Here is a 27,334-nt window from a genome sequence, read left to right on the forward strand (position 1 = left end):
AATTGACTTGACTTGTCTTGACTTTTTGCTCTCCAACACACGATGCTTCGGGAAAGCCACCAGCATTCATAAAGACTCCTCACACCCCTGCCATAGCCTGTTGGAACCTCCACCATCGGGCAGACGTTACAAGGCCTTCTACGCCCGCACCTCCAGACTCAGGAACAGCTTCATCCCCAGGCCTATAGCTGCTCGGAACCGGTCTGGCTGAGTGCCCCCCCCTCCACCCCCCATGAACTGTCTCCTTCGGATGGTCACATCGCACAGAGTCCCGGCACAGACCTATTTGCACTTTTAGGTTTTTAGATTTAGAGATACAGCGCGGAAACAGGCCCTTCGGCCCACCGGGTCGGCGCCGCCCAGCGATCCACGCACATTAACACTATCCTACACACACACTAGGGACAATTTTTACATTTACCCAGTCAATTAACCTACAAACCTGCACGTCTTTGGAGTGTGGGAGGAAACCGAAGATCTCGGAGAAAACCCACGCAGGTCACGGGGAGAACGTACAAACTCCGTACAGACAGCGCCCGTAGTCGGGATGGAACCCGGGTCTCCGGCGCTGCATTCGCTGTAAGGCAGCAACTCTACCGCTGCGCCACCGTGCCGCCCACTTTTATTCTGTTTTAAAACTGTTTCTAATTTTGTTTCTCTGGGTAGTCTGAATTTCTGTTCATTAGCTCATTAATTTATTGCATCGAATGGAAATCGCGTTCCCAATCTCGTTGTATCCCCGCTATACAATGACAATAAAAATATATTGTATTGTATTTGCCCAGAGTAGAGGAATCGAGAAGCTGAGGACATAGGTTTAAGGTGGGGGGGGAAGATTTAATGGGAAACTGAGGGGTAACGTTTTTACACAAAGGGGTGGTGGGTGTGTGGAACGAGCTGCCAGAGGAGGTAGTTGAGGCAGGGACTATCGCAATGTTTGGGAGACATTTAGACTGGGAAGGGGGAGGGGAAAGAAAGGGAATGCCAGAGGAGGTTGTTGAGGCGGGGACTATCCCAACGTTTAAGAACAGAGAATATCTGATATTTTGATCTTATAGAAGTGTAGATGATCTTATCGAGGTGTACAAAACCATGAGAGGAATAGATCGGGTAAAATGCATATCTTTTAACCCAGAATTGGGGAATCGAGAACCAGGGGACATGGGTTTAAGGTGAGGGGGAAAAGATTTAATGGGAACCTGAGGGGTAACGTTTTTACACAAAGGGGTGGTGGGTGTGTGGAACGAGCTGCCAGAGGAGGTAGTCGAGGCTGGGACTATCGCAATGTTTAGGAGACATTTAGACAGGTACATGGATAGGACGGGTTTGGAGGGATATGGGCCAAGCGCGTAGATGGGGCATTGTTGGCCGGCGTGGGCAAGTTAGGCTGAAGGGCCCGTTTCCGCACTGTATCACTCCATCTGTGACCTGTACCTTTGACCAGCGTGTGTTTATCAGTCGGGGACGACCGTGCCAGGACACGGAGGTTCGGCCAGACTTTGTCCAGACGTTCCTGCTCCACCTGCAGAGAGAACAGAGTGAGATTCATATTGTAGTATAAGAAGACAACTGCAGATGCTGGTACAAATCGAAGGTTTTTATTCACAAAATGCTGGAGTAACTCAGCGGGTCAGGCTGCTTCTCGGGAGAGAAGGAATGGGTGACGTTTCGGGTCGAGACCCTTCGTCAGACTGATGTCAGGGGGGGGCGGGCTGACCCGAAACATCACCCATTCCTTCTCTCCAGAGATGCTGCCTGTCCCGCTGAGTTACTCCAGCATTTTGTGTCTATCTCTGGTGTAAACCAGCGCCTGCAGTTCCTTCCTACAGATAGTTCTATGATTGTTTGACATGGAGAAACTGAACTATTCAGTGTGAGGAAGGGTCTCGACCCGAAACATCGCCCGTTCCTTCTCTCCAGAGATGCTGCCCGACCCGCTGAGTTACTCCAGCTTTCTGTGTCTACTCAGGACTGGAGATCAACTCAGATAACTGTTCGAATTTAGCAATCAAAATCTACGGACTAACTCAGCTCCTATAACTTATGAACATGAACTTATGAATAATATTAGACATTGGGCCTGTTCCTGAGCGATGTTCTATGAGGGATGTGTGCATACCAGGGCAGACCTCTGTTATATTATAAGGTCATACGTGATAGGAGCAGAATTAGGCCATTCGGCCCATCGAGTCTACTCCACCATTCAATCACGGCTGATCTACCTCTCCCTCCTAACCCCATTCTCCTGCCTTCTCCCCATAACCCCTGACACCCGCACTAATCAAGAATTTATCTATCTGCCTTAGAAATATCCACTGACTTGCCTTCTGTGGCAAAAAATTCCACAGGTTCACCACCCTCTGACTAAAGACATTTCTCCTCATCTCCTTCCTAAGAGAACGTCCTTTAATTCTGAGACTACGCCCTCTGGTCCTGGACTCTCCCACTGGTGGAAACATCATAGAAAATAGGTGCAGGAGGAGGCCATTCGGCCCTTCGAGCCAGCACCGCCATTCATTGTGATCATGGCTGATCGTCCACAATCAGTAACCCGTGCCTGCCTTCTCCCCATATCCCTTGATTCCACTAGCCCCTAGAGCTCTATCTAACATCCTTCTCCACATCTACTCTATCCAAAGCCTTTCAGTATCCTGTACGTTTCCAAAAGGTTCCCCCCCCCCCGCACTGCTCATCCTTCTAAACTTCGTTACCCTGCACCCTGCATCAGGTCACCCTGCACCCTGAGTCGTTACCCTGCACCCTGTGTCAGGTTATCCTGCACCCTGTGTCAGGTTACCCTGCACCCTGCATCAGGTCACCCTGCACCCTGTGTCGTTACCCTGCACCCTGTGTCAGGTCACCCTGCACCCTGTGTCAGGTCACCCTGCACCCTGTGTCGTTACCCTGCACCCTGTGTCATTAAGCTGCACCCTGTGTCAGGTTGTGCTGCACCCTGTGTCGTTACCCTGCACCCTGTGTCGTTACCCTGCACCCTGTGTCAGGTCACCCTGCACCCTGTGTCGTTACCCTGCACCCTGTGTCGTTACCCTGCACCCTGTGTCAGGTCACCCTGCACCCTGTGTCGTTACCCTGCACCCTGTGTCGTCACCCTGCACCCTGTGTCATTACCCTGCACCCTGTGTCAGGTTACCCTGCACCCTGTGTCATTACCCTGCACCCTGTGTCAGGTTACCCTGCACCCTGCATCAGGTCATCCTGCACCCTGTGTCATTACCCTGCACCCTGTGTCAGGTCACCTTGCCAGGTCACCTGTGTCGTTACCCTGCACCCTGTGTCAGGTTATCCTTCACCCTGTGTCAGGTCACCCTGCACCCTGCCTCAGGTTACCCTGCACCCTGTGTCACATTATCCTGCACCCTGCCTCAGGTTACCCTGCACCCTGTGTCAGGTTACTCTGCACCCTGTGTCGTTACCCTGCACCCTGTGTCGTTACCCTGCACCCTGTGTCGTTACCCTGCACCCTGTGTCGTTACCCTGCACCCTGTGTCGTTACCCTGCACCCTGTGTCGTTACCCTGCACCCTGTGTCGTTACCCTGCACCCTGTGTCAGGTTACTCTGCACCCTGTGTCGTTACCCTGCACCCTGTGTCGTTACCCTGCACCCTGTGTCGTTACCCTGCACCCTGTGTCGTTACCCTGCACCCTGTGTCGTTACCCTGCACCCTGTGTCGTTACCCTGCACCCTGTGTCGTTACCCTGCACCCTGTGTCGTTACCCTGCACCCTGTGTCGTTACCCTGCACCCTGCACCCTGCCTCAAGTCACCCTGCACCCTGCCTCAGGTTACCCTGCACCCTGCCTCAGGTTACCCTGCACCCTGCACCCTGCCTCAGGTCACCCTGCACCCTGCCTCAGGTCACCCTGCACCCTGCACCCTGCCTCAGGTCACCCTGCACCCTGCACCCTGCGCCCTGCGCCCTGCACCCTGCGCCCGGCCAACACACACCTCTCCCTTCTCGTTACGGATCAGCCGGTTGAACTCCTTGCCCTCCATACACAGGAAGTCCTCTCCGGGGTTGATGATGCCACACTTGGATGCGATGGCGCGGGCGGTGTTAATGTTGTCGCCGGTCACCATGCGCACGGTGATCCCAGCTCGCTGGCACTTCACGATGGCATCCGGGACCTGCAGAGGCAAACACAGACAATCCACACTGAATACATCGGCCGGGCACACTGCCATCGCCAGCACCCAACACAGCACCAGGAACAACAAACCAACACTGTTCACACAACAGCCACAACAGCAGCTTTACACAATCACACACATTTTCAACGGTACACGATTGCGCGACAATTTAAGGCCCAACTTACTCACCGTCGTCGCTTTGATGGCAAAGCAAGTAGTTTTATTCAAATCAGTGTTATATTTTAAAAGTTATTCACATTTTAAAGTTTAAATCTATCTCCTAGGGAGGGAGGGAGGAGGGGGGGAGGAGGAGGGAGGTGGGGGGGAGGGAGGGAGGGGGGGAGGAGGGGGGATAAGGGGGGTTGAGGGGGAAGGGGAAGTGGGGAGGGGGAGGGGATGGAGGGGGGTAGAGGAGAGGGTGCTGCACCAATGCAGGAGAGGTTTGGGCCCAACGGGTCCACTTGGTCTAGTATCTGATAACGCTGCACATTAATACAACCAAGACAAACTCTAGTGCACCAGGCAGTGTCTGGCGATGGAAATTACGCAAATCCCTTACGAAGATGTTGCCAGGACTTGAGGGCCTGAGGTACAGGGGGAGGGGTTCTGCAGGCTAGGACTCTAGTCCTGGCACAGGAGGACGAGGGGCGATCTTGTGGAGGTGTAGATCATCAGAGGGAAGTACACAGTCTCTTGCCCAGAGGTTGGGGAATCAAGAACCAGGGGACATAGGTTTAAGCTGAGGGGGGAAAGATTTAATAGGAACCTGAGGGGTAACCTTTCCACACAAAGGGTGCTGGGTGCATGGAACAAGTTGCCGGAGGAGGTAGTTGAGGCTGGGACTATCACAACTTTAAAAAAACATTTAGACAGGTACATGGATAGGACAGGTTTTGGAGGGAAATGGGCCAAACGCAGGCAGGTGGGACTAGTGTAGATGGGACGTGTTGGCCGGTGTGGGTGAGTTGGGTCGAAGGGCCTGTTTCCTCGCGCTGTGTGACTCTATGACTCTGTGGCAGATTATGTTTCAGGTGGGGAATTGTGAAGAAGGGTGTCACGGTGGCGCAGCGGTAGAGTTGCTGCCTTACAGCGAACGCAGCGCCGGAGACCCGGGTTCGATCCCGACTACGGGCGCCGTCTGTACGGAGTTTGTACGTTCTCTCCGTGACCTGCGTGGGTTTTCTCCGGGTGCTTCGGTTTCCTCCCACACTCCAAAGACGTGCAGGTTTGTAGGTTAATTGGCTTCGGTATAAATGTAAAAATTGTCCCTGGTGTGTGTAGGATAGTGTTAGTGTGCGGGGATCGCTGGGCGGCGCCGACCCGGTGGGCCGAAGGGCCTGTTTCCGCGCTGTATCTCTAATCTAATCTAAACTAAACGTCGGCTGGGCTAACCCTCCAGTCGCTGCCTGACACGCCGAGCTACTCCAGCGCGTTGAATTTTCCACGGGCTGTTTTGTTCATTGAGGGCAGAGCTTTGGCAGGGAAACGGTTAAGGGGAATAAACAGGAACATAGGTTGACATGAAATAATAAACACCTTTCATCCAAGAATAAAATTAGCTGGCAGAGGTGTAATTATCTTCATCAGGATAATGGAAGCAAGCAAACAGTTTGTGGCTGTTTAGAAATGGACCTGTTTATTTATAGCTAATAAGCATTTCTATCCGTACTGTGAATAAGTTCAGCATGTGACTTCAAAAGAATTTAAATTAGGAACAAACTGAGGCAAGGTATCAGGTACATGGTGTTATATATTATTTAGACCAATTGCTCGGTTAGGCATCATTCATAAATTATCAATTCAACAGGCTCGGAATTATAGTCGTTCTCCAGTTCAATAAAAAAAACATTTAAGAAGCCTTCATCGAAAAGACAACTCAAAATCCCACCTGTGTGGGAAAGAACTGCAGGTGCTGCCTTCAATCGAAAAGGCAGATACAAAGTGCTGGAGTAACTCGGTGGGAAAATCCCCACCTGATTAGTTTCGTTCACTTTCGAGATACAGCCCTTCGGCCCACCGAGTCCCGCACAGATCAGCGATTCCCCCCCCACCACACCTTGTAGAGCCCTATCCTACACACACTGGGGACTCCCAAGGGACTAGGACATTCCCCTCCAACTCCCACACTGACCTTTCTGTCCTGGGCCTCCTCCATTGTCAGAGTGAGGCCCAGCGCAAATTGGGGGAACAGCACCTCATATTTCGCTTGGGCAGCTTACACCCCAGCGGTATGAACATTGACCTCTCTAACTTCAAGTAACCCTTGCTTCCCCTCTCTCACCATCCCTCCCCCATCTCCGACCAGTCCGGCTGTCTTCCTGATTAAACTTTGTATGCCTCATTGTCACCTTTCCCCAGCTAACAACGATCCATTCTGCATTTTTCCTTGAACCTCGCTCGTCCCCTTTGATGTCTCGTTTTCACACCTTACACTTCCATATCTCCGTGTCTCCCTCTCCCCTGACTCTCAGACTGAACAAGGGCCTCCTCCCGAAACGTCACCCATTCCTTCCCTCCAGAGATGCTGCCCGTCCCGCTGAGACACTCCGCCATTTTGTGTCTATCTTCAGAGATAATTTACAATCTTTCACTGAAATCAATTAACCTAAAAAACCTGCACGTCTTTGGAGTGCGGGAGGAAACCGGAGCACCCGGAGAAAACCCACGCGGTCACGGGGAGAACGTGCAAACTCCACACAGACAGCACCCGTAGTCGGAATCGAACCCGGGTCTCTGGCGCTGTGAGGCAGCAGCTCTACCCGCTGCGCCACCGTGCCGCCCCAATAACCATTCTGTTGTTTTATGCTGGAGTAACTCAGCGGGTCAGGCAGCATCTGTGGAGAACATGGATAGGTGACGTTTCACAGAGTGCTGGAGTAACTCAGCGGGTCAGGCAGCATCTCTGGAGAACATGGATAGGTGACCTTCTTCAGACAGAAACGTCACGCGAGTCTGAAGAAGGGTCCTGATCCGAAACTTCACCTATCCATGTTCAAAAGTCCATGGTCATAAGTAATAGGAGCAGAATCAGGCCATTCGGCCCATCAAGTCTACTCCACCGTTCAATCACGGCTGATCTATCTCCCCCTCTTAGACCCATTCTCCTGCCTTCTCCCCGTAACCCCTGACACCCGCACTGATCAACAATCTATCTATCTCTGCCTTAAATATATCCATTGACTTGGCCTCCACAGCTAGAGGTTGCCAACTATCTCACTCCCAAATAAGGGACAAAAGACTACGCAACCTCCATTAGGCGAACGCACACGACCCCACTCCCCGAACACAGTCCATTAGCCTACAGTGTCCGGGCCTACAGTGTCCTGGCCTACAGCGCCCGGGCCTACAGCGCCCGGGCCTACAGCGTTCGGGCCTACAGTGTCCGGGCCTACAGCGCCCGGGCCTACAGCGCCCGGGCCTACAGCGTTCGGGCCTACAGTGTCCAGGCCTACAGTGTCCGGGCCTAATACGGGACAAGGGCGGTCCCATACGGGACAAACCAATGTAGCCCAAAATACGGGAAGTCCCGGCTAATACGGGACTGTTGGCGGCCCTATCCACAGTCTTCTGTGGCCACGTTCTCCAGCACTTAGTTTTAAGATGTAGGAAATCCTGCTTTCACACTTAGAAACTGCAAGTCAACAGGGAGTAGGGTTGAGTAACGACAGGGAAACAACTGGTTCACACTTGAGAAGATTAACCACAAGGACACGAATGCGTGCAGTTATCCAAGCCTGCCACAGGAAGGAGTGGTGGGTATGTGCACACAGAGGGTGGTGGGTGTATGGAACAAGCTGCCAGAGGAGGTAGACACAAAATGCTGGAGTAACTCAGCGGGTCAGGCAACATCTTGGGAGAGAAGGAATGGGCGACGTTTCGGGTCGAGACCCTTCTTCAGACTGATGTCAGGGGAGGGGGCGGGACAAAGATTGGATGTAGTCGGAGACAGTAGGACTAGTGGGAAAACTGGGAAGGGGGAGGGGAAAGAAAGGGAATGCCAGAGGAGGTAGTTGAGGCGGGGACTATCCCAACGTTTAAGAAAAGAGAATATCTGATATTTTGATTTTATAGAAGTGTAGATGATCTTATAGAAGTGTACAAAACCATGAGAGGAATAGATCGGGTAAATGCATATCTTTTAACCCAGAATTGGGGAATCGAGAACCAGGGGACATGGGTTCAAGGTGCGGGGGAAAAGATTTAATGGGAACCTGTGGGGTAACTTTTTTACACAGAGGGTGGTGGGTGTATGGAACGAGCTGCCGGAGGAGGTAGTTGAGGCAGGGACTATCCCAAAATTTAGGAGACATTTAGAAAGGCACATGGATAGGACAGGTTTGGAGGGATATGGACCAAACGCAGGCAGGTGGGACTCGTGTAGATGGGACATGTTGGCCGGTGTGGGCAAGTTGGGCCGAAGGGCCTGTTTCCACACTGTATCACTCTATGACTGTTCCCAATGTTGGGGGAGTCCAGAACCAGGGGCCACACAGTCTGAGAATAAAGGGGAGGCCATTTAAAACAAGTGAGAAGCAACGTTTTCACCCAGAGAGTTGTGAATCTGTGGAATTCTCTGCCACAGAGGGCAGTGGAAGCCGATTCACTGGATGAATTTAAAAGAGAGTTAGATAGAGCTCTGGGGGCTAGCGGAATCAAGAGATGTGGGGAGAAGGCAGGCACGGGTTACTGATTGTGGATGATCAGCCATGATCACATTGAATGGTGGTGCTGGCTCGAAGGGACGAGTGGCCTCCTCCTGCACCTATTTTCTATGTCCCTGTGACTCTATGTGTGGGGGAGGTCAGGGAGGGGTGACATTTAGCGATGTGTTTCGTTCATGATGAGGCCATCAATGAACAAGAGCTCGGTGATTATAACGACTGATTGGATGGAATTTTACCTTAAGTGGTAAAACTATAGCATCTGTCAGAGGTTGAGGGGAAGACCAGATGTGTAACGTTTATCAAAATTATGCGTGGTTATGGATGAGGTGGACAGTCGGAACCTTCTCTCCAGGAAGGACATTTCAAAGCTGCAAAGAAGGCCGGGCTAGGAGAGGTGAGGCCCATTGGTAGACAGGAAATGCTCCAGCACATCGGACTTTGGACGTTGAATAAACGGCGCCAAAACCGTGGTCCGTTATTTCACATTGCAGTTACATACGTGACCAATTAAGCACTATTGAACTATTGGGCGGCACGGTGGCGCAGCGGGTAGAGCTGCTGCCTCACAGCGCCAGAGACCCGGATTCCATCCTATAAGATTATTAAGGGGTTGGACACGTTAGAGGCAGGAAACATGTTCCCAATGTTGGGGGAGTCCAGAACAAGGGGCCACAGTTCAAGAATAAGGGGTAGGCCATTTAGAACGGAGATAAGGAAAAGCTTTTTCAGTCAGAGAGTTGTGAATCTGTGGAATTCTCTGCTCAGAAGGCAGTGGAGGACAATTCTCTGAATGCATTCAAGAGAGAGCTAGATAGAGCTCTTAAGGATAGCGGAGTCAGGGGGTATGGGGAGAAGGCAGGAACGAGGTACTGATTGAGAATGATCAGCCATGATCACATTGAATGGTGGTGCTGGCTCGAAGGGCCGAATGGCCTCGTCCTGCACCTATTGTCTATTGTCTGACTACGGGCGCTGTCTGTACGGAGTTTGCACGTTCTCCCCGTGACCTGCGTGGTTTTTCTCCGGGTGCTCCGGTTTCCTCCCACACTCCAAAGACGTGCAGGTTTGTAGGCTAATTGGCTTCGGTAAAATGGTGAAATTGTCCCCTCGTGTGTGTGTTGGTGTGGGATAATGTTAGCGTGCGGGGATCGCAGGCCGGCGCGGTTTCGGTGGGCCGAAGGGCCTGTTTCCGCGACGTTATCTCTAAAACTAAAAACTAACGAGTCTGAAGAAGGGTCTCGACCCAAAACGTCGCCCGTTCCTTCTGTCCAGAGATGCTGCCTGTCCCGCTGAGTTGCTCCAGCATTTTGTGTGTGGATCTTCGGGCTGGGCGTTGGGCTGAAGGGCCTGTTATCTTCCCTGTTGTGAGACATTGTGACTGCCTTTCTGCCATTTGCTGTTGACACCTTATACTTTGCAGACTAATAAAAGAATTGTGTGTCTCTTCCACTAACTCTGTCCTTTCTAAATTTAGCTGTAACTTTACAACCTATCATTTTCCTCGGTGTTGCTGCCGGCAAGCTGTTATTTAATTTACCATCACTGGCAGGCTCCGCTGTAATTGGAGGTTTCAAAACCTACCGCAGTCCAACACAGAACACTTCAAAAACAGAAAATTACTAACTTAACTTTGAAGGGCATCGGTGCGACCCTGGACTCTCGGTTGGAATTCTAGTTTTATTATTATTTATTTGTAAACAGGATCAGAATGTCGCTGTCAATGCAAAGAACCTCTTGGGCAGACACACAACGCTGGGGTAACTCAGTGGTCAGGCAGCATCTCTGGAGAACATGGATAGGTGACGTTTCACAGAGTGCTGGAGTAACTCAGCAGGTCAGACAGCATCTGTGGAGAACATGGATAGGTGACGTTTCACAGAGTGCTGGAGTCACTCAGCAGGTCAGGCAGCATCTCTGGAGAGAAGGAATGGGTGACGTTTCGGGTCGAGACCCTTCTTCAGACTGATTTCAGGGGAGGGGGCGGGACAAAGTCAGAATCTTTGAAGAAGTTCTCCTGATCAATAGACAATAGGTGCAGGAGGAGGCCATTCGGCCCTTCGAGCCAGCACCGCCATTCAATGTGATCATGACTGATCATTCTCAATCAGTACCCCGTTCCTGCCTTCTCCCCATACCCCCTGACTCCGCTATCGTTAAGAGCTCTATCTCGCTCTCTCTTGAATGCATTCAGAGAATTGGCCTCCACTGCCTTCTGAGGCAGAGAATTACACAGATTTACAACTCTCTGACTGAAAAAGTTTTTTCTCATCTCCCTTCTAGATGGCCTACCCCTTATTCTTAAACTGTGGCCCCTGGTTCTGGACTCCCCCAACATTGGGAACATGTTTCCTGCCTCTAACGTGTCCAACCCCTTAATAATCTTATACGTTTCGATAAGATCCCCTCTCATCCTTCTAAATTCCAGTGTATACAAGCCTAGTCGCTCCAGTCTTTCAACATACGACAGTCCCGCCATTCCGGGAATTAACCTAGTAAACCTACGCTGCACGCCCTCAATAGCAAGAATATCCTTCCTCAAATTTGGAGACCAAAACTGCTCACAGTACTCCAGGTGCGGTCTCACTAGGGCCCTGTACAACTGCAGAAGGACCTCTTTGCTCCTATACCCAACTCCTCTTGTTATGAAGGCCAACATTCCATTGGCTTTCTTCACTGCCTGCTGTACAGGTGCGGTCTTTCCGTCCCATTTTGCCGTTCCACTGCGGAATCCCCTCAAGGTATGTCAACTTTGACAAAGTTCTCCTGTTCGTTCGTACACAGAATCTCTCATCCAGAGAAGGTGAATCGAGGACCAGAGGACACAGGTTCAAGGTGAAGGGGAAAGAGGAGTAACTTTTCCACACAGAGGGTGGTGGATGTGTGGAACGAGCTGCCAGAGGTAGTTGAGGCTGGGACTGTCCCGAGGCTTAAGGAACAGTTAGACAGGTACATGGATAGGACAGGTTTGGAGGGACATGGGCCAAACGCAGGCACGTGGGACTAGTGTAGCTGGGACATGTTGGCCGGTGTGGGCAAGTTGGGCCGAAGTGCCCATTTCCACGCTGTATCACTATGATTCTATGAGTGGGGAACGGCAGGCAAGGCGTAAGGGGGCTCAGCATGATGGCGACTGAGGACCACTGTGACTTTGTTTAACGTGGGGAGACTGGTGCACAGACAGCCACCACACGGCCCGTGACAGATCTGGGTCGGGATCCAGTGGCGTGGAGTCCACGACGACCGGTGTCCCTTGTCTGCCGCGGCCTTCATCCATCCGCCTTCCCAGCCGTTGTGACGCTCCACTGAAGTCAGCCGTCACCCTCCCTCCGCCTGTTCCACCGTTGAGGTCTTGGTTGGATCGCTCTTTGTCAGGGACCTCCCCCCTCGACCTTACCCCCATGGGTGACCCTACCAGGAGCGTGGCTCCAGACGGCATCGCCCTCAGGGTCTCAGGACCACACGAGCTTCTCCACCGCGACACGGTGACCATCCACAGAGAAGATTGTCACGCGCACCTACGGGCACTGCAGGTGTCAGGGGAGATGGGGAGAAGGCAGGAGAATGGGGTTGAGTGGGAGAGATAGACCAGCCATGATTGAATGGCGGGGTAGACTCGATGGGCCGAATAATTCTGCTCCTAGAACTTATGAACTATGTACTGCTGACCCTTAATTCCCCCTGTACTGAACGGGCAGTATCCTTCAAAGAGAGAGATATAGAACAAATAAATGGGTGACGTTTAGTGTCGAGACCCTTCTTCAGTCTGAAGAAGGGTCTCGACCCAAAACGAACGTCACCAGAGATGCTGCCTGTCCCGCTGAGTTACTCCAACGTTTTGTGTCTATATTCGGTTTAAACCAGCATCTGCAGTCCCTTCCTGGACTAATATCTAGTATATCTGATCTACCTTCCTACGTGGAACAAATGAATGAAAGATGTGCGAAAAAAGTCACGATGATAAAGGAGACGGGCCGTTGTTAGCTGTGGGCTAGGTGAAAAGGAGTTACAGACAATGAGACTCAACACGACGACAGTGAAACTAGAAGAATGACTTGGCAAGCTGACAACCCCGCGTTACGAATATCAATTTCTCTAAAAGCCGTTGCACTAGTTTCACTGCCGTCTGAGTCCAGAACAAGGGGCCACAGTTTAAGAATAAGGGGTAGGCCATTTAGAACAGAGATGAGGAAAAACTTTTTCAGTCAGAGAGTTGTGAATCTGTGGAATTCTCTGCCTCAGAAGGCAGTGGAGGCCAATTCTCCGAATGCATTCAAGAGAGAGAGCTAGATAGAGCTCTTAAGGATAGCGGAGTCAGGGGGTATGGGGAGAAGGCAGGAACGGGGTACTGATTGTGGATGATCAGCCATGATCACATTGAATGGCGGTGCTGGCTCGAAGAGCCGAATGGCCTCCTCCTGCACCTATTGTCTATTGTAACTCGTTCTCACCTAGGCCACGGTCTATTTCCTTTATCATCGTTACTTTTTTGTGTTTCCTGTTTCATTCATTTGTTCTATATCTCTCTGTCTCTCACCACCTATATCTCATCAGATTCCCTCTCCCCTGACTCACAGTCTGAAGAAGGGTCTCGACCCAAAATGTAACCTAGAAACATAGAAAAAAGGTGCAGGAGGAGGCCATTCGGCCCTTCGAGCCAGCACCGCCATTCAATGTGATCATGGCTGATCATCCACAATCAGTAACCCGTGCCTGCCTTCTCCCCATGTCCCACTAGCCCCTAGAGCTCTATCTAACTCTCTCTTAAATCCATCCAGTGATTTGGCCTCCACTGCCCTCTGTGGCAGAGAATTCCACACCCCTGTTCTCCAGAGATGCTGCCTGTCCCGCTGAGTTACTCCAGCTGTTTGTGTCTATCTTCGGTTTAAACCAGCATCTGCAGTTCCTTCCTACACACTATCCTTCAAATGTCTTTTAAATGTTGTGTTAGTCCCGTCCTCAACTACCTCCTCCGGCAGCTTGTTCCATAAACCCACCACCCACTCACCCTGTGAAAAGAATTGGCCCTCAGGTTCCTATTAAATTCTCCTCTCACCTTAAACCCATGTCCTCTGGTTCTTGATCTCCCCACCCTGGTTAACAGGCTCTATCTGTTCCCCTCGTGATCTTGTACACCCTTCGGCCCCCCCGTGCTCCAAGGAATGGCTATCAATTGACATTTTTAAGGCCTAGTTCGACAGGTTCTTGATTAGTGCGGGTGTCAGGGGTGATGGGGAGAAGGCAGGAGAATGGGGGATAGGAGGGAGAGGTGGTTCAGCCGTGATTGAATGGCGGAGTAGACTTGATGGGCCGAATGGTCTTATTCTGGTCCTAGAACCTATGAATAAAGTCCTAGCCTGCCCGATACCTCAGGCACTCAAGTCCTGGCTACATCCTCATAATTGTTCTCTGTACTCTTTCCAGCTTACTGCCGTCTTTCCTGTTGCAGGGAGACCAAAACTGAACACAATGCTCCAAGTGGTGGTGCAGCGGGTAGAGCTGCTGCCTCACAGCGCCAGAGACCCGGGTTCGATCCTGACTACGGGCGCTGTCTGCACAGAGTCTGTACGTTTTCCCCGTGACCTGCGTGGGTTTTCTCCGGGTGCTCCGGTTTCATCCCACACTCATCCCAGGTTTGTAGGTTAATTGGCCCTCTGTAAATTGTTCTTAGTTTGTAGGATAGAACTAATGACCGACGGTAGGTGAGGACTCGGTGGGCCGAAGGGCCTGTTTCCGCGGGGCAGCTCCAAACTGAACCCAACTGAGTGTGGCCTCACCGACGTACAATCACCCGATCCATCCCCCTCGTGATCTTATTCACCTCTCTCAGATCACCCACTCATCCTCCTGCGCTCCAAAGAATGCCTCTGACTAAAATATGCAGCTGGAGTCGGGAACGATGAGAGGAAAAAACAGATAAATGTAAAGACGTGCAGTATAACAGAGCAACAGGTGGCAGGGAGTGAGAGTTGGGTGTTCACTGTTTTATTTTCGAATGTTCTGCCAGTAAATTGCAACAAGAGTCAGTCATAAAAATCAATTTACCGATGTGTCAAATATGTTGTTAGGTTAGACACAGAGTGCCAGGGTAACTCAGCGGTTCAGGCAGCATCTCTGGAGAACATGGATAGACACAGAGTGCTGGAGTAACTCAGTGGGTCAGGCAGCATCTCCGGAGAACATGGATAGACACAGAGTGCCGGAGTAACTCAGCGGGACAGGCAGCATCTCTGGAGAACATGGATAGACACAGGGTGCTGGAGTAACTCAGTGGGTCAGGCAGCATCTCTGGAGAACATGGATAGACACAGAGTGCTGGAGTAACTCAGTGGGTCAGGCAGCATCTCTGGAGAACATGGATAGACACAGAGTGCCGGAGTAACTCAGCGGGACAGGCAGCATCTCCGGAGAGAAGGAATGGGTGACGTTTCGGGTCGAGACGATGGTAGGGCACGGTGGCGCAGCGGTAGAGTTGCTGCCTTACAGCGAATGCAGCGCCGGAGACCCAGGTTCGATCCTGACTACGGGCGCTGCCTGTACGGAGTTTGTACGTTCTCCCTGTGACCTGCATGGGTTTTCTCCGAGATCTTCGGTTTCCTCCCACACTCCAAAGACGTGCAGGTTTGTAGGTTAATTGGCTGGGCAAATGTAAACATTGTCCCTAGTGTGTGTAGGATAGTGTTAGTGTGCGGGAATCGCTGGTCGGCGCGGCACGGACCCGGTGGGCCGAAGGGCCTGTTTCCGCGTTGTATCTCTAAACTAAACTAACTGTGTTCATCAGGGTGGGGTCAGGGGAAAGGGAATTGGTCAAAATCCGAGATTTCAGCGTTAGGTTGCCAGCTATCCTAGCGGGATGCCAACAACAGCTCACCCCCAGTTCAGCCTCTGCGGAACGTTTTAATGTTTATTATTTTTACAAGCTGCGAACATTAAGTTTGCTGCATTCCAGGAAAGAGTGAGATCATGGAGATGAGCTCAAGGACAGTTTCCAGTCACAGTTTGGCGACTGCTTTTGATAATGCAGGAGGAATAACGTCTGCACTCTGAGACAGACCACCAAGGCAAGGCTGTAAGTAGGGTTGGCCAACTTCCTCACTCCCAAATACGGGGCAAGGTGACGTCACCGCCCCGCGCCCCACGTCACCTCACCCAGCCAGCGGCCACGTGCTCCCGCTCCACCAATGGCGGCCGCACGGGCCGGTAGGCGGGTTGCTACGCAACCTCCGTTAGGCGGCACCCAGGCCTCCGGGCCTACACTGTCCGGTTTTACACTGTCTGGACCTACACCGTCCGGGTCTACACCGTCCGGGCCTACACCGTCCGGGCCTACACCGTCCGGGCCTACAGCGTCCGGGCCTACAGAGGCCGGGCCTACACTGTCCGGGCTTACACTGTCCGGTCTTACACTGTCCGGGCCTACACTGTCCGGGCCTACACTGTCCAGGTCTACACTGTCCGGGCCTACACTGTCCGGGCCTACAGCGTCCGGGCCTACACTGTCCGGGCCTACACTGTCCAGTCTTACACTGTCCGGGCCTACAGCATCCGGGCCTACACTGTCTGGTCTTACACTGTCCGGGCCTACACTGTCCGGTCTTACACTGTCCGGGCCTACAATGTCTGGGCCTACACTGTCCTGGCCTACAGTGTCCGGTCTTACACTGTCCGGGCCTACACTGTCTGGGTCTACAATGTCTGGGCCTACACTGTCCGGGCCTACACTGTCCTGGCCTACACTGTCCTGGCCAACAGCATCCGGGTCTACACTGTCTGGTCTTACACTGTCCGGGCCTACAGCGTGCGGGCCTACACTGTCCGGGCCTACACTGTCCGGGCCTACAGTGTCCGAGCCTACACCGTCCGGGCCTACACTATCCGGTCTTACACTGTCCGGGCCTACAGTGTCCGGGCCCACAGCGCCCCCCCGGGCCTAATACGGGACAAGGGCGGTCCCGTACGGGACAAACCAATTTAGCCCAAAATATGGAATGTCCCGGCTTATACGGGACAGTTGGCAACCCTAGCTGCAATAGAACACAAAACAGTACAACACGAGGACGGGCCCTTCGGCCCGCAATGTCTGTGCCCAAAATGATGCCAAGGCCAACATAATGCTGGAGTAATTCAGCGGGACAGGCAGCATCTCTGGGGAGAAGGAATGGGTGACGTTTCGAGTCGAGACCCTGCCTGCCATTAACTCGTATCCCTCCAGTCCCTCTCTGTGCATGTACCGATCCAAAAGTCTATTCATATCATTATCTGACTCCATCACCACCACCCCCAGCAACACAATCCTGGCACCCACCACCCTCTGTGCTCATCTCCTTTAAACTCTGCCCCTCCCCCCTTAAAGCTACGCCCTTTACCATATGATTTTCAGTTCAGTCTAGTTTATTGTCACGTGTGCCGAGGTACAGTGAAAGGCTTTCGTTGCGTGCTAACCAGTCGGCAGAAAGACAGCACACGATTACAATCGAGCCGTGTACAGTGTGGACGTACATGGCAAGGGAATATCATAGTTAAAGCAAGAAACGTTGCTGTCGGAGTAGAGATTGAAGAGTGTGGAGTGATTGCAACATGTGATTGTAGATCTGCTTCTGTGGCTAACACACTAATAGTCGCCTGGGTTGGGCGCCAAGTATTCCATTTCTCCAGAGATGGTTTTTTGCTTCTTCAGTTTGGTTTATTGTCACGTGTACCGAAGCACCGTGAAAAGCTTTTGTCGCATGCTGACCAATGATGCTGCCTGTCCTGCTTAGTTACTCCAGCATTTTGTGTTGATCTTGGGTGTAAACCAGCATCTGCAGTTCCTTCCTACACATTCTATACTCATTACACTAGCCTGCCCGACCTCTACCAACATCTCAAGTTCTCGTTATAGGAGTAGAATTAGGCCATTCGGCCCATCGAGTCCACTCCGCCATTCAATCATGGCTGATCCCCGCCTCCTGATCCCATTTTCCTGCCTTCTCCCCCATAACCCTTGACACCCGTTCTTATCAAGAATTTGTCCGTCTCTGCCTTAAAAATATCCCCAGACTTGGCCTCCACAGCCGTCTGTGGCAAAGAGTTCCACAGATTCACCACCCTCTGACTAAAGATGTTCCCCCTCATCTCCTTTCTAAAGGAACGTCCTTTAATTCTGAGGCTGTGCCCTCTGGTCCTAGACTCTCCCACCAGTGGAAACATCCTCTCCACATCCACTCTATCCAGGCCTTTCATTATTCTGTACGTTTCAATGAGGTCCCCCCTCATCCTTCTAAACTCCAACGAGTGCAGGCCCAGTGCCGACACACGCTCATCATATGCTAACCAGCTCATTCCTGGAATCTATGGACTGGGTCTTTGTTTACGTAGAAAATAGGTGCGGGAGGAGGCCATTCGGCCCTTCGAGCCAGCACCGCCATTCATTGTGATCATGGCTGATCATCCACAATAACCCGTCCTGCCTTCTCCCCATACCCCTTGATTCCACTAGCCCCTAGAGCTCTATCTAACTCTCTTTTAAATCCATTCAGTGAATCGGCCTCCACTGCCCTCTGCGGCAGAGAATGCCACAAATTCACAACTCTCTCTGTTAAGCTGGCTATTATCACTGTGATTTTGTTGACCGCTACATGTGCTGTGTAGTAGACTCTTCCCCCAGTCCTTTCCACATCCACTCGAGTGCCCGGTATTTACCTCAGGACGGACTGGGTCTTCGATGCCAACGACCATCAGGCACGTCAGGTCGTTGAGAATCTCGTTCTCGTTGTCCCATTCGGGCTCTTTGACAAAGTCTCTGTAGGCCAGGCAGATGGTGCGTAAACCTTCGCAAGCCATGGGCTCGATCACTTTCTTCACCATCTCATCACGTTCTCTGGCCTTGAACGCGACCACGTCCCCGCCCTTGTTTACTAGTTTAGTGCACCTGAGAAACAATTTCACAGCATTTTTGTAAATTTCTGGCGCGTGATCGTACGCGCGCAATATCCGCGGCACCTTTCATCACCGGTCTCCGTCCCCAAACGCCATCCGCCCATTCCCCTCCCCAGGTGCTGCCCGACCCACTGAGTGTTCCTCCAGCACTGCGCTTTGCTCAAGATCGCACTGTCCGGACGGCACGGTGGCGCAGCGGCAGAGTTGCTGCCTCACAGCGTCAGAAACCCGGGTTCGATCCTGACCACGGGCGCTGCCTGTACGGAGTTTGCACGTTCATCCCGTGACCCGCGTGAGTTTCCTCCGGTTTCCTCCCACTCTCCGAAGACGTACAGGTTTGTGGGTTAATTAGCTTTGGTCAAATTGTACATTGTCCCTGTTGTGTGTAGGATAGTGTTAATGTACAGAGTCCGCTCCGACTCGGTGGGCCCAAGGGCCTGTTTCCACGCTGTATCTTTGAGTCTATAACGTTTCCACAGCTTACTGTTCCATTTGCAAGTTTATATACTCTAGGTGTTTATACCTAACATCAACAGCTTTTAATTTTAGAGCTTTAATGACCACATAACTGTTAAATCCTTGTTATTGTCGTCTTGTTCCTACCTAGCCAGAACTGTGATTTGTTACCTTTCATCCATCGTTACTGCTCCTCCTTTAGACTTTAGAAAATGGGGAGAGAACAGGAACGGGGTACTGATTGTGGACGATCAGCCACGATCACATTGGATGGCGGTGCGTACAGGCTCGAAGGGCCGAATGGCCTACTCCAGCACCTATTGTCTGTTGACTTTAGAGATACAGCGCGGAAACAGGCCCTTCGGCCAGCTAAGTCCGCGCCGACCAGCGATCCCCGCGCACTAACACTATCCTACACACACACACTGGGGACAATTTGCAATTTACAGAAGCCATTTAACCTACAAACGTGTGCGTCTTTGGAGTGTGGGAGGAAACCGGAGCACCCGGAGAAAACCCACGCAGGTCACGGGGAGAACGTACAGACTCCGTACAGACGGCGCCCGTAGTCGGGATGGAACCCGGGTCTCCGGCGCTGTGGGGCAGCGGTTCTACCCGATGCGCCACCGTGACACCCGGGTCATGTTCTTGTTCAATGGCGTTTGAACGGAATGTAACCCAAACCTCGTGGAACCCTCCTTTCCAAAATAAAACACTCGTATTTTAATTGAAGTAACCTTTTTGTGTGTGGACGGAGTGCAGGGATGACTTCTCAAGTGCGTTAGAGGTCCCGCAAGGCTACAGAGAATGCTGCACCTACAAATCTATACCATCCCGATCGTTCACATCACCGTGCTGTGGAAAACAACTCCACTACACTTGAAGCAGCGAATTAGCCTCTTTGCAACAAGCACCATTCAATTCCACACGTCCTTGTGTGGAATTAGTTTAGATTGGAGAGACAGCGCGGAAACAGGCCCTTCGGCCCACCTGGTCCGTGCCGACCAGCGATCCCCGCACATTAACACTATCACACACACACACACACAATCAAATTAATTAATCCAATGGACGCAGAACGATCGGACGTTAAACGAGGCAGTGCTCACTTGCGCAGGAGGATCTCGGACGCCCCCTTGCTGTACATCCGGAAGCTTCCGTCCGCGTTCTTCAGCACCGTGCTCATGGACTTGCGTGCGGAGTTGAAGGTGTACACCTTGTAGAGCTTCTCCTCCGGGATTTCATTGCGCACGGCTTGGTAATCCTGCTTCAGCGCCAGCACAAAGCCCAGCAGGGCACACTCCGTCTTGTTGCCCACATGGCGGGGAAGCCCACCTTCCTTCTCGGGGGGCTGCCGGGAGGAAGCACACACCAGGACCAGGGTCACGCAAGTCACGAGGGTTCAATCGCCACATGTACCCGAACGGAACAATGAACCCCACCCGAAACGCCACCTGTTCCTCCTCTCCCCAGAGATGCTGCCTGACCCGCTGAGTTACTCCAGCACTCTGTAAAACGTCACCTATCCATGTTCTCCACAGATGCTGCCTGACCCGCTGAGTTACTCCAGCACTCTGTGAAACGTCACCTATCCATGTTCTCCACAGATGCTGCCTGACCCGCTGAGTTACTCCAGCACTCTGTGAAACGTCACCTATCCATGTTCTCCAGAGATGCTGCCTGACCCGCTGAGTTACTCCAGCACTTTGTGTCTATCTTCTATGTAAACCAGCATCTGCAGTTCCTTCCTACACATCTCTGGAGAAAATGGATAGGTGATGCTTCATGTCTGAAGAAGGTTTCAGACCCAAAACCTCACCCATTCCTTCTATCCAGAGATGCTGCCTGACCCGCTGAGTTACTCCAGCACTCTGTGCCTGTCCACGTTCTCCAGAGATGCTGCCTGACCCGCTGAGTTACTCCAGGACTTTGTGCCTGTCCACGTTCTCCAGAGATGTTGCCTGACCCGCTGAGTTACTCCAGCACTCTCTGCCTGCCCACGTTCTCCAGAGATGCTGCCTGACCCGCTGAGTTACTCCAGCACTCTCTGCCTGCCCACGTTCTCCAGAGATGCTGCCTGACCCGCTGAGTTACTCCAGCACTCTGTGAAATGTCACCCATCCATGTTCTCCACAGATGCTGCCTGACCCGCTGAGTTACTCCAGGACTTTGTGCCTATCCATGTTCTCCAGAGATGTTGCCTGACCCGCTGAGTTACTCCAGCACTCTGTGTCCTTTCATATAAATCCAGCATGATTTACGTTAATCCCAAACACATTTTACAAGATTCACAAAGCAGTGAAAAGTGGGCTCAAGGGCACTTATCTTGTTCACAAGACACATCTTTGTTGATACTGTTTATAAGCCAGACCAGTGGGCCTGATGTACAGAGGACTATAAAAGGCTATTTCCACTCGAGAATACGAGGATACGACTTTGGAAAAGCTGAACACTAAAACCCGTTCCAAAAAGGAGCACATTTGTCATAGGCTCCCGCCCGCTACACAAACATGTCAGCTCTCGTGAAGACTGACGACACCGCGGAACAAAGAGTTCATCCCCATCCCCTCCCCCTTCCCAGTTCTCCCACCAGTCTTCCCTTCTCCGACTACATCCTATCTTTGTCCCCCGCCCCTGACATCAGTCTGAAGAAGGGCCTCGACCCGTAAACGTCACCCATTCCTTCTCTCTCTCTCGAGATGCTGCCTGGCCCGCTGAGTTACTCCGGCACTCTGCGTCTACCTTCGATTTAAAACCAGCACCTGCAGTTCCCTTTCCCAGCGCTCACCAGTATTTTGGTCGTGTAGGCGGAGTTGACCGCTATGCCGTTGACAAGGCGCTCCATAACCTTGGGTAAGAGTGCGTCAGGCGCTGGTGTCTTCTTGTAGTGCGTTTCTCCAATGTACGACTGTACCACTGTCATTCTGTTCATGGTGAGTGTCCCTGTCTTGTCAGAGCAGATGGCTGTGGCATTACCCATTGTTTCACATGCATCCAAGTGCCTGACCAAGTTATTGTCCTTCATCATTTTCTATTAAAAGAGAAAGATTAAGGATTATCGAAACGTATAAGATTATCAAGGGGTTGGACACGTTAGTTGCAGGAAACATGTTCCCAATGTTGGGGGAGTCCAGAACCAGGGGCCACACAGTTTAAGAATAAGGGGTAGGCCATTTAGAACGGAGATGAGGAAAAACTTTTTCAGTCAGAGAGTTGTGAATCTGTGGAATTCTCTGCCTCAGAAGGCAGTGGAGGCCAATTTTCTGAATGCATTCAAGAGAGAGCTAGATAGAGCTCTTAAGGATAGCGGAGTCAGGGGGTATGGGGAGAAGGCAGGAACGGGGTACTGATTGAGAAGGATCAGTCATGATCACATTGAATGGTGGTGCTGGCTCGAAGGGCCGAATGGCCTACTCCTGCACCTATTGTCTATTGTCTAAGAGGTTGGATACATTGGTGAATGATACCAAGAGATAGTTCATCAATCTTAAGGAAACGAGCAAGTCCCTGTAGATCTATCAAACGCCTCTTGTTGTTTTGGAAGCACGCCAAAGACTTCAACTGAGGAGGGCGGCACGATGGCGCAGCGGGTAGAGCTGCTGCCTCACAGCGCCAGAGACCCGGGTTCGATCCCGACTACGGGCGCTATCTGTACGGAGTTTGTACGTTCTCCCCGTGACCTGCGTGGGTTTTCTCCGAGATCTCTGGTTTCCTCCCACACTCCAAAGACGTGCAGGTTTGTAGGTTAATTGGCTTGGTGTAAATGTAAATTGTCCCTAGTGTGTGTGTGTAGGATAGTGTTAGTGTGTGGGGATCGCTGGGCGGTGCGGACTCGGTGGGCCGAAGGGCCTGTTTCCTCACTGTTTCTCTAAACTAAACTGAACTAAAGATGATTTAAAGCCGCAGGAGATAGACAATAGAAAATAGACAATAGGTGCAGGAGTAGGCCATTCGGCCCTACGAGCCAGCACCGCCATTCAATGTGAGATCCTTTTTCCCTGTGGCTATCAAACTGTACAATTCCTGCCCCTTCTGTCGTGGGGTAGACTGAGATTGACTCCCCTCTGCCCCCCCCCCCTTCCCCCCACTCCCCAATATTTGCACATTGCCAATCCTGGACTTTCCACTCGTCATTTTAATTTCATGTGCCTTGTTGTGTTTTAGGACTGTTGGCAGACCAATCTCCCTCCTGAGATAAATAAAGTTCTATCGTATCGTATCGTATCACAAGGTTTGCAGCATCGATTCACAGGTAAAGGGCAAAGGAAACTGGACTACGGTTCGAGTTTTCCTCTCCCTTTTCCATCTGCAGAACCAAAGTCAGCCGTAACTAAGAGGCAGTCAGAGAAATCCAAACTCTGCCGCCAAGCATTGGACAACTAATCGTCTCCTAATCATAGGGTCATAGAGTGATACAGCGTGGAAACAGGCCCTTCGGCCCAACTTGCCCACACCGGCCAACAATGCCCCTGCTACACTAGTCCCACCTGCCTGCGTTTGGTCCATATCCCTCCAAACCTGTCCTATCCATGTACCTGTCTAACTGTTTCTTAAACGTTGCGATAGTCCCAGCCTCGACTCCCTCCTCCGGCAGCTCGTTCCACACACCCACCACCCTCTGTGTGGAAAAGTTACCCCTCAGGTTCCTATTAAATCTTTTCCCCTTCACCTTAAACCCATGGCCTCTGGTCCTCGATTCACCTGCTCTGGGCACGATACTCCGTGCGTCTACCCGATCTATTCCTCTCATGTCCACCAGCTCTGAAGAGTCTGAGGAAAAGTCCCAGCCCGAAACGCCACCACCGAGTCTGTGCCGACCAGCGATCCCCGCACGTGAACACTACCCTACACACACACACACACTGGGGGCAGTTTGCATTTATACCAAGCCGATTAACCTTCAAACCTGCACGTCTTTGGGAGTGTGGGAGGAAACCGGAGCATCCGGAGAAAACCCACGCAGGTCACGGGGAGAAGGTACAAACTCTGTACGGACAGCGCCCGTAGTCGGGATGGAACCCGGGTCTCCAGCGCTGCATTCGCTGTAAGGCAGCAACTCTACCGCTGCGCCACCGTACCGACGGGAATGAATTAAGCTGCTAACTCCAGGGCCAATGCGATTAGTTTTAAAGTTCCATTTTGTAATGACAACTGCGATGAGACCACACACGCAGACACCGTGCATCTGGGTCTAGACGACCACTGTATTCCACAATGTCTGGGGAATCAGAGTTAGTATCTGTAAGGGCCTCCAGGCAAGTCCAACATTAGTGGGAGGACTTTGAATGCGAATCAAAATCTTGCAATAAAAATGTTAAAATGTGCATTTACTGAGCTGAATAGAGATTAGTTTGTGTTTTTCCACAAGTTATAGGAGTAGAATTAGGCCATTCGGCCCATCGAGTCCACTCCGCCATTCAATCATGGCTGATCCCTGCCTCCTAATCCCATTCTCCTGCCTTCTCTCCTATAACCATTCTATTCCACAATCTCTGGTGTATCAGAGTTAGTATCTCCGTGCAGACAGCGCCCGTGGTCAGGTTGGTTAGTGTGCGGGGATCGCTGGTCGGTGCGGTCTCGGTGGGCCGAAGGGCCTGTTTCCGCGCTGCATCTCTGAGCTAAACTAAACGAATTAAATAGACTATTTATTCAGACGAAGGGTCTCGACCCGAAACGTCGCCCAATCCTTCTCTCCCGAAATGCTGCCCGACCTGCTGAGTTACTCCAGCACTTTGTGAATAAATACCTTCGATTTGTACCAGCATCTGCAGTTATTTTCTTATGAATTAAATAGACTAAACTGAATAAGGTAAACTAGAGCGGAAAACTGACGGTGCCATGAACTGACGCTGGGTCCAGCAGGTCGAGGGGGTCTCACCTTTACAGAGTAGGCCAGGGAGATGGTGACTGCCAGGGGCAGCCCCTCTGGTACGGCCACCACCAGCACCGTGACTCCAATGATGAAGAACTTCACAAAGTACTGGATGTAGATCGGAGTGCAGTCCGCCAGCCACGGGCGGCCTTGGACTCCGAACGTGTCGATGACAAAGTACAGGACAAGGATGATGACCGTGATGGCCGACATCAGCAGACCTGGGAGAGGAGGAGAAGAAGACAACCGGGATTAAGGTTAGAAACATGGAAAACAGGTGCAGGAGGAGGCCATTCATCACTTCGAGCCAGCACCGCCATTCAGTATGATCACGGCTGATCATCCACAATCAGCAGGAAAGAACTGCAGATGCTGGTTTACATCGAAGGTAGACACAAAGTGCTGGAGTAACTCAGCGGGACAGGCAGCATCTCCGGAGAGAAGGAATGGGTGACGTTTCGGGCCGAGACCCTTCTTCAGTCACTTCTGTCCGGAGATGCTGCCTGTCCCGCTGAGTTACTCCGGCGTTTTGTGTCTACCATCCAAAATCAGTACCACATTCCTGCTTTCCCACTCATATCTCAGCTTCTACTTCTATTTTCAGCGCAGAAACTGGCCCTTCGGCCCGCCGAGTCGGCACCGACCAGCGATCCCGCATGCCAGTGCTATCCTCTAGGCACACACACAAACACCAGGGACAACTTTACACTCATACCAAGCCAATTACCCTGCTGACTCGCGTGTCCTTGGAGTGTGGGAGGAAACCGGAGCACCCAGAGAAAACCCACGCAGGTCCCGGGGAGAACGTACAAACTCTGTACAGACAGCGCCCGTGGTTGGGATGGAACCCGGGTCTCTGACGCCGTGAGGCAGCAACTCTACCGCTATTTCCCGACATACTAAGGTTCCGACACAATTGCCAGAACAAAGCCAGAAAAGTTTATCGAGACACAAGGAACTGGAGATTCTGGTTTGCAAGGAGTTTCATTAGTGCAGGTGTCAGGGGTTACGGGGAGAAGGCAGGAGAATGGGGTTGAGGGGTAAAGATAGATCAGCCAATGATAGTATGGCGGAGTAGACTCGATGGGCCGAATGGCCCAATTCTGCCCCCACAACTTATGAACTCTGAACGTATTCATACTTATGAAAAAAATGTAGAAATACCGAATCATCGGGAGAAACGTTGGTGATTTTGAGTAAATTTGGAATCAAGATTCTGACCTTTGGACAGGTTACTGACAGAACCTCATGAGTTCATAAGTGATAGGAGCAGAATTGGGCCATTCGGCCCATCAAGTTACTCTGCCATTCAATCATGGCTGATCTATCTCTCCCTCCTAACCCCATTCTCCTGCCTTCTCCCCATAACCCCTGACACCCGTACTAATCAAGAATCTATCTATCTCTGCCTTAAAACCCACTGACTTGTGGCCTCCACAGCCGTCTGTCGCAATGAATTCCACAGATTCACCACCTTCTGACTAAACAAATTCCTCCTCATCTCCTTCCTAAAGGAACGTCCTTTATTTCTGAGGCTGTGACCTCTGGTCCTAGACTCTCTCACTAGTGGAAACATCCTCTCCACATCCACTCTACCCCACACCTGTTTTCTGACAGGACTTGATTAGTTTGGTTTTTTTGTGCAGGAAGGAACTGCAGATGCTGGTTTAAACCGAAGACAGACACTAAATGCTGGAGTAACCCAGCGGGACAGGCAGCATCTCCGGAGAGAAGGAATGGGTGACGTTTTGGGTCGAGTCCCATCTTTATCGTCACGTGTGTCAATGGCCTAATTCTGCTCCAATACCTTATGGACTTATGAATACATTACAGAATTGAGACTGGTCAACTTACGATGGGATTCCGTTCCGAGAGACCTATCACAAACCGAAAATATTGTGAGTCGAAACGCGTTGAATACACGCGATCATAGAAAATAGGTGCAGGAGGAGGCCATTCGGCCCTTCGAGCCAGCACCGCCATTCATTGTGATCACGGCTGATCATCCACAATCAGTAACCCGTGCCTGCCTTCTCCCCATATCCCTTGATTCTGCTAGCCCCTAGAGCTCTACCTAACTCTCTTAAATCCATCCAGTGATTTGGCCTCCGCTGCCCTCTGTGGCAGAGAATTCTACAAATTCACAACTCTCTGGGTGAAAAGGTTCCTTCTCACCTCAGTTTTAAATGGCCTCCCCTTTATTCTAAGACTGTGTGGCCCCTGGTTCTGGACTCCCCCAACATTGGGAACATTTTTCCCGCCTCTAGCTTGTCCAGTC

The 27,334-nt window shown here is 51.6% G+C and overlaps 1 protein-coding gene across 1 annotated transcript in view; it reads right to left on the reverse strand.

Annotated features, from left to right (window-relative positions):
• Positions 1-27,334, reverse strand: part of LOC144605242 (plasma membrane calcium-transporting ATPase 1-like) — an 87,057-nt gene that overhangs the window by 19,972 nt on the left and 39,751 nt on the right. The window contains 6 exon segments of the mRNA XM_078420338.1: positions 1,435-1,522; positions 3,967-4,146; positions 18,492-18,720; positions 20,294-20,535; positions 21,973-22,215; positions 25,063-25,277. Coding sequence (XP_078276464.1) covers positions 1,435-1,522; positions 3,967-4,146; positions 18,492-18,720; positions 20,294-20,535; positions 21,973-22,215; positions 25,063-25,277 — 1,197 coding nt within the window.

Source organism: Rhinoraja longicauda, chromosome 24 (assembly GCF_053455715.1).
Source record: "Rhinoraja longicauda isolate Sanriku21f chromosome 24, sRhiLon1.1, whole genome shotgun sequence".
Classification (NCBI taxonomy): Eukaryota; Metazoa; Chordata; class Chondrichthyes; order Rajiformes; family Arhynchobatidae; genus Rhinoraja; species Rhinoraja longicauda.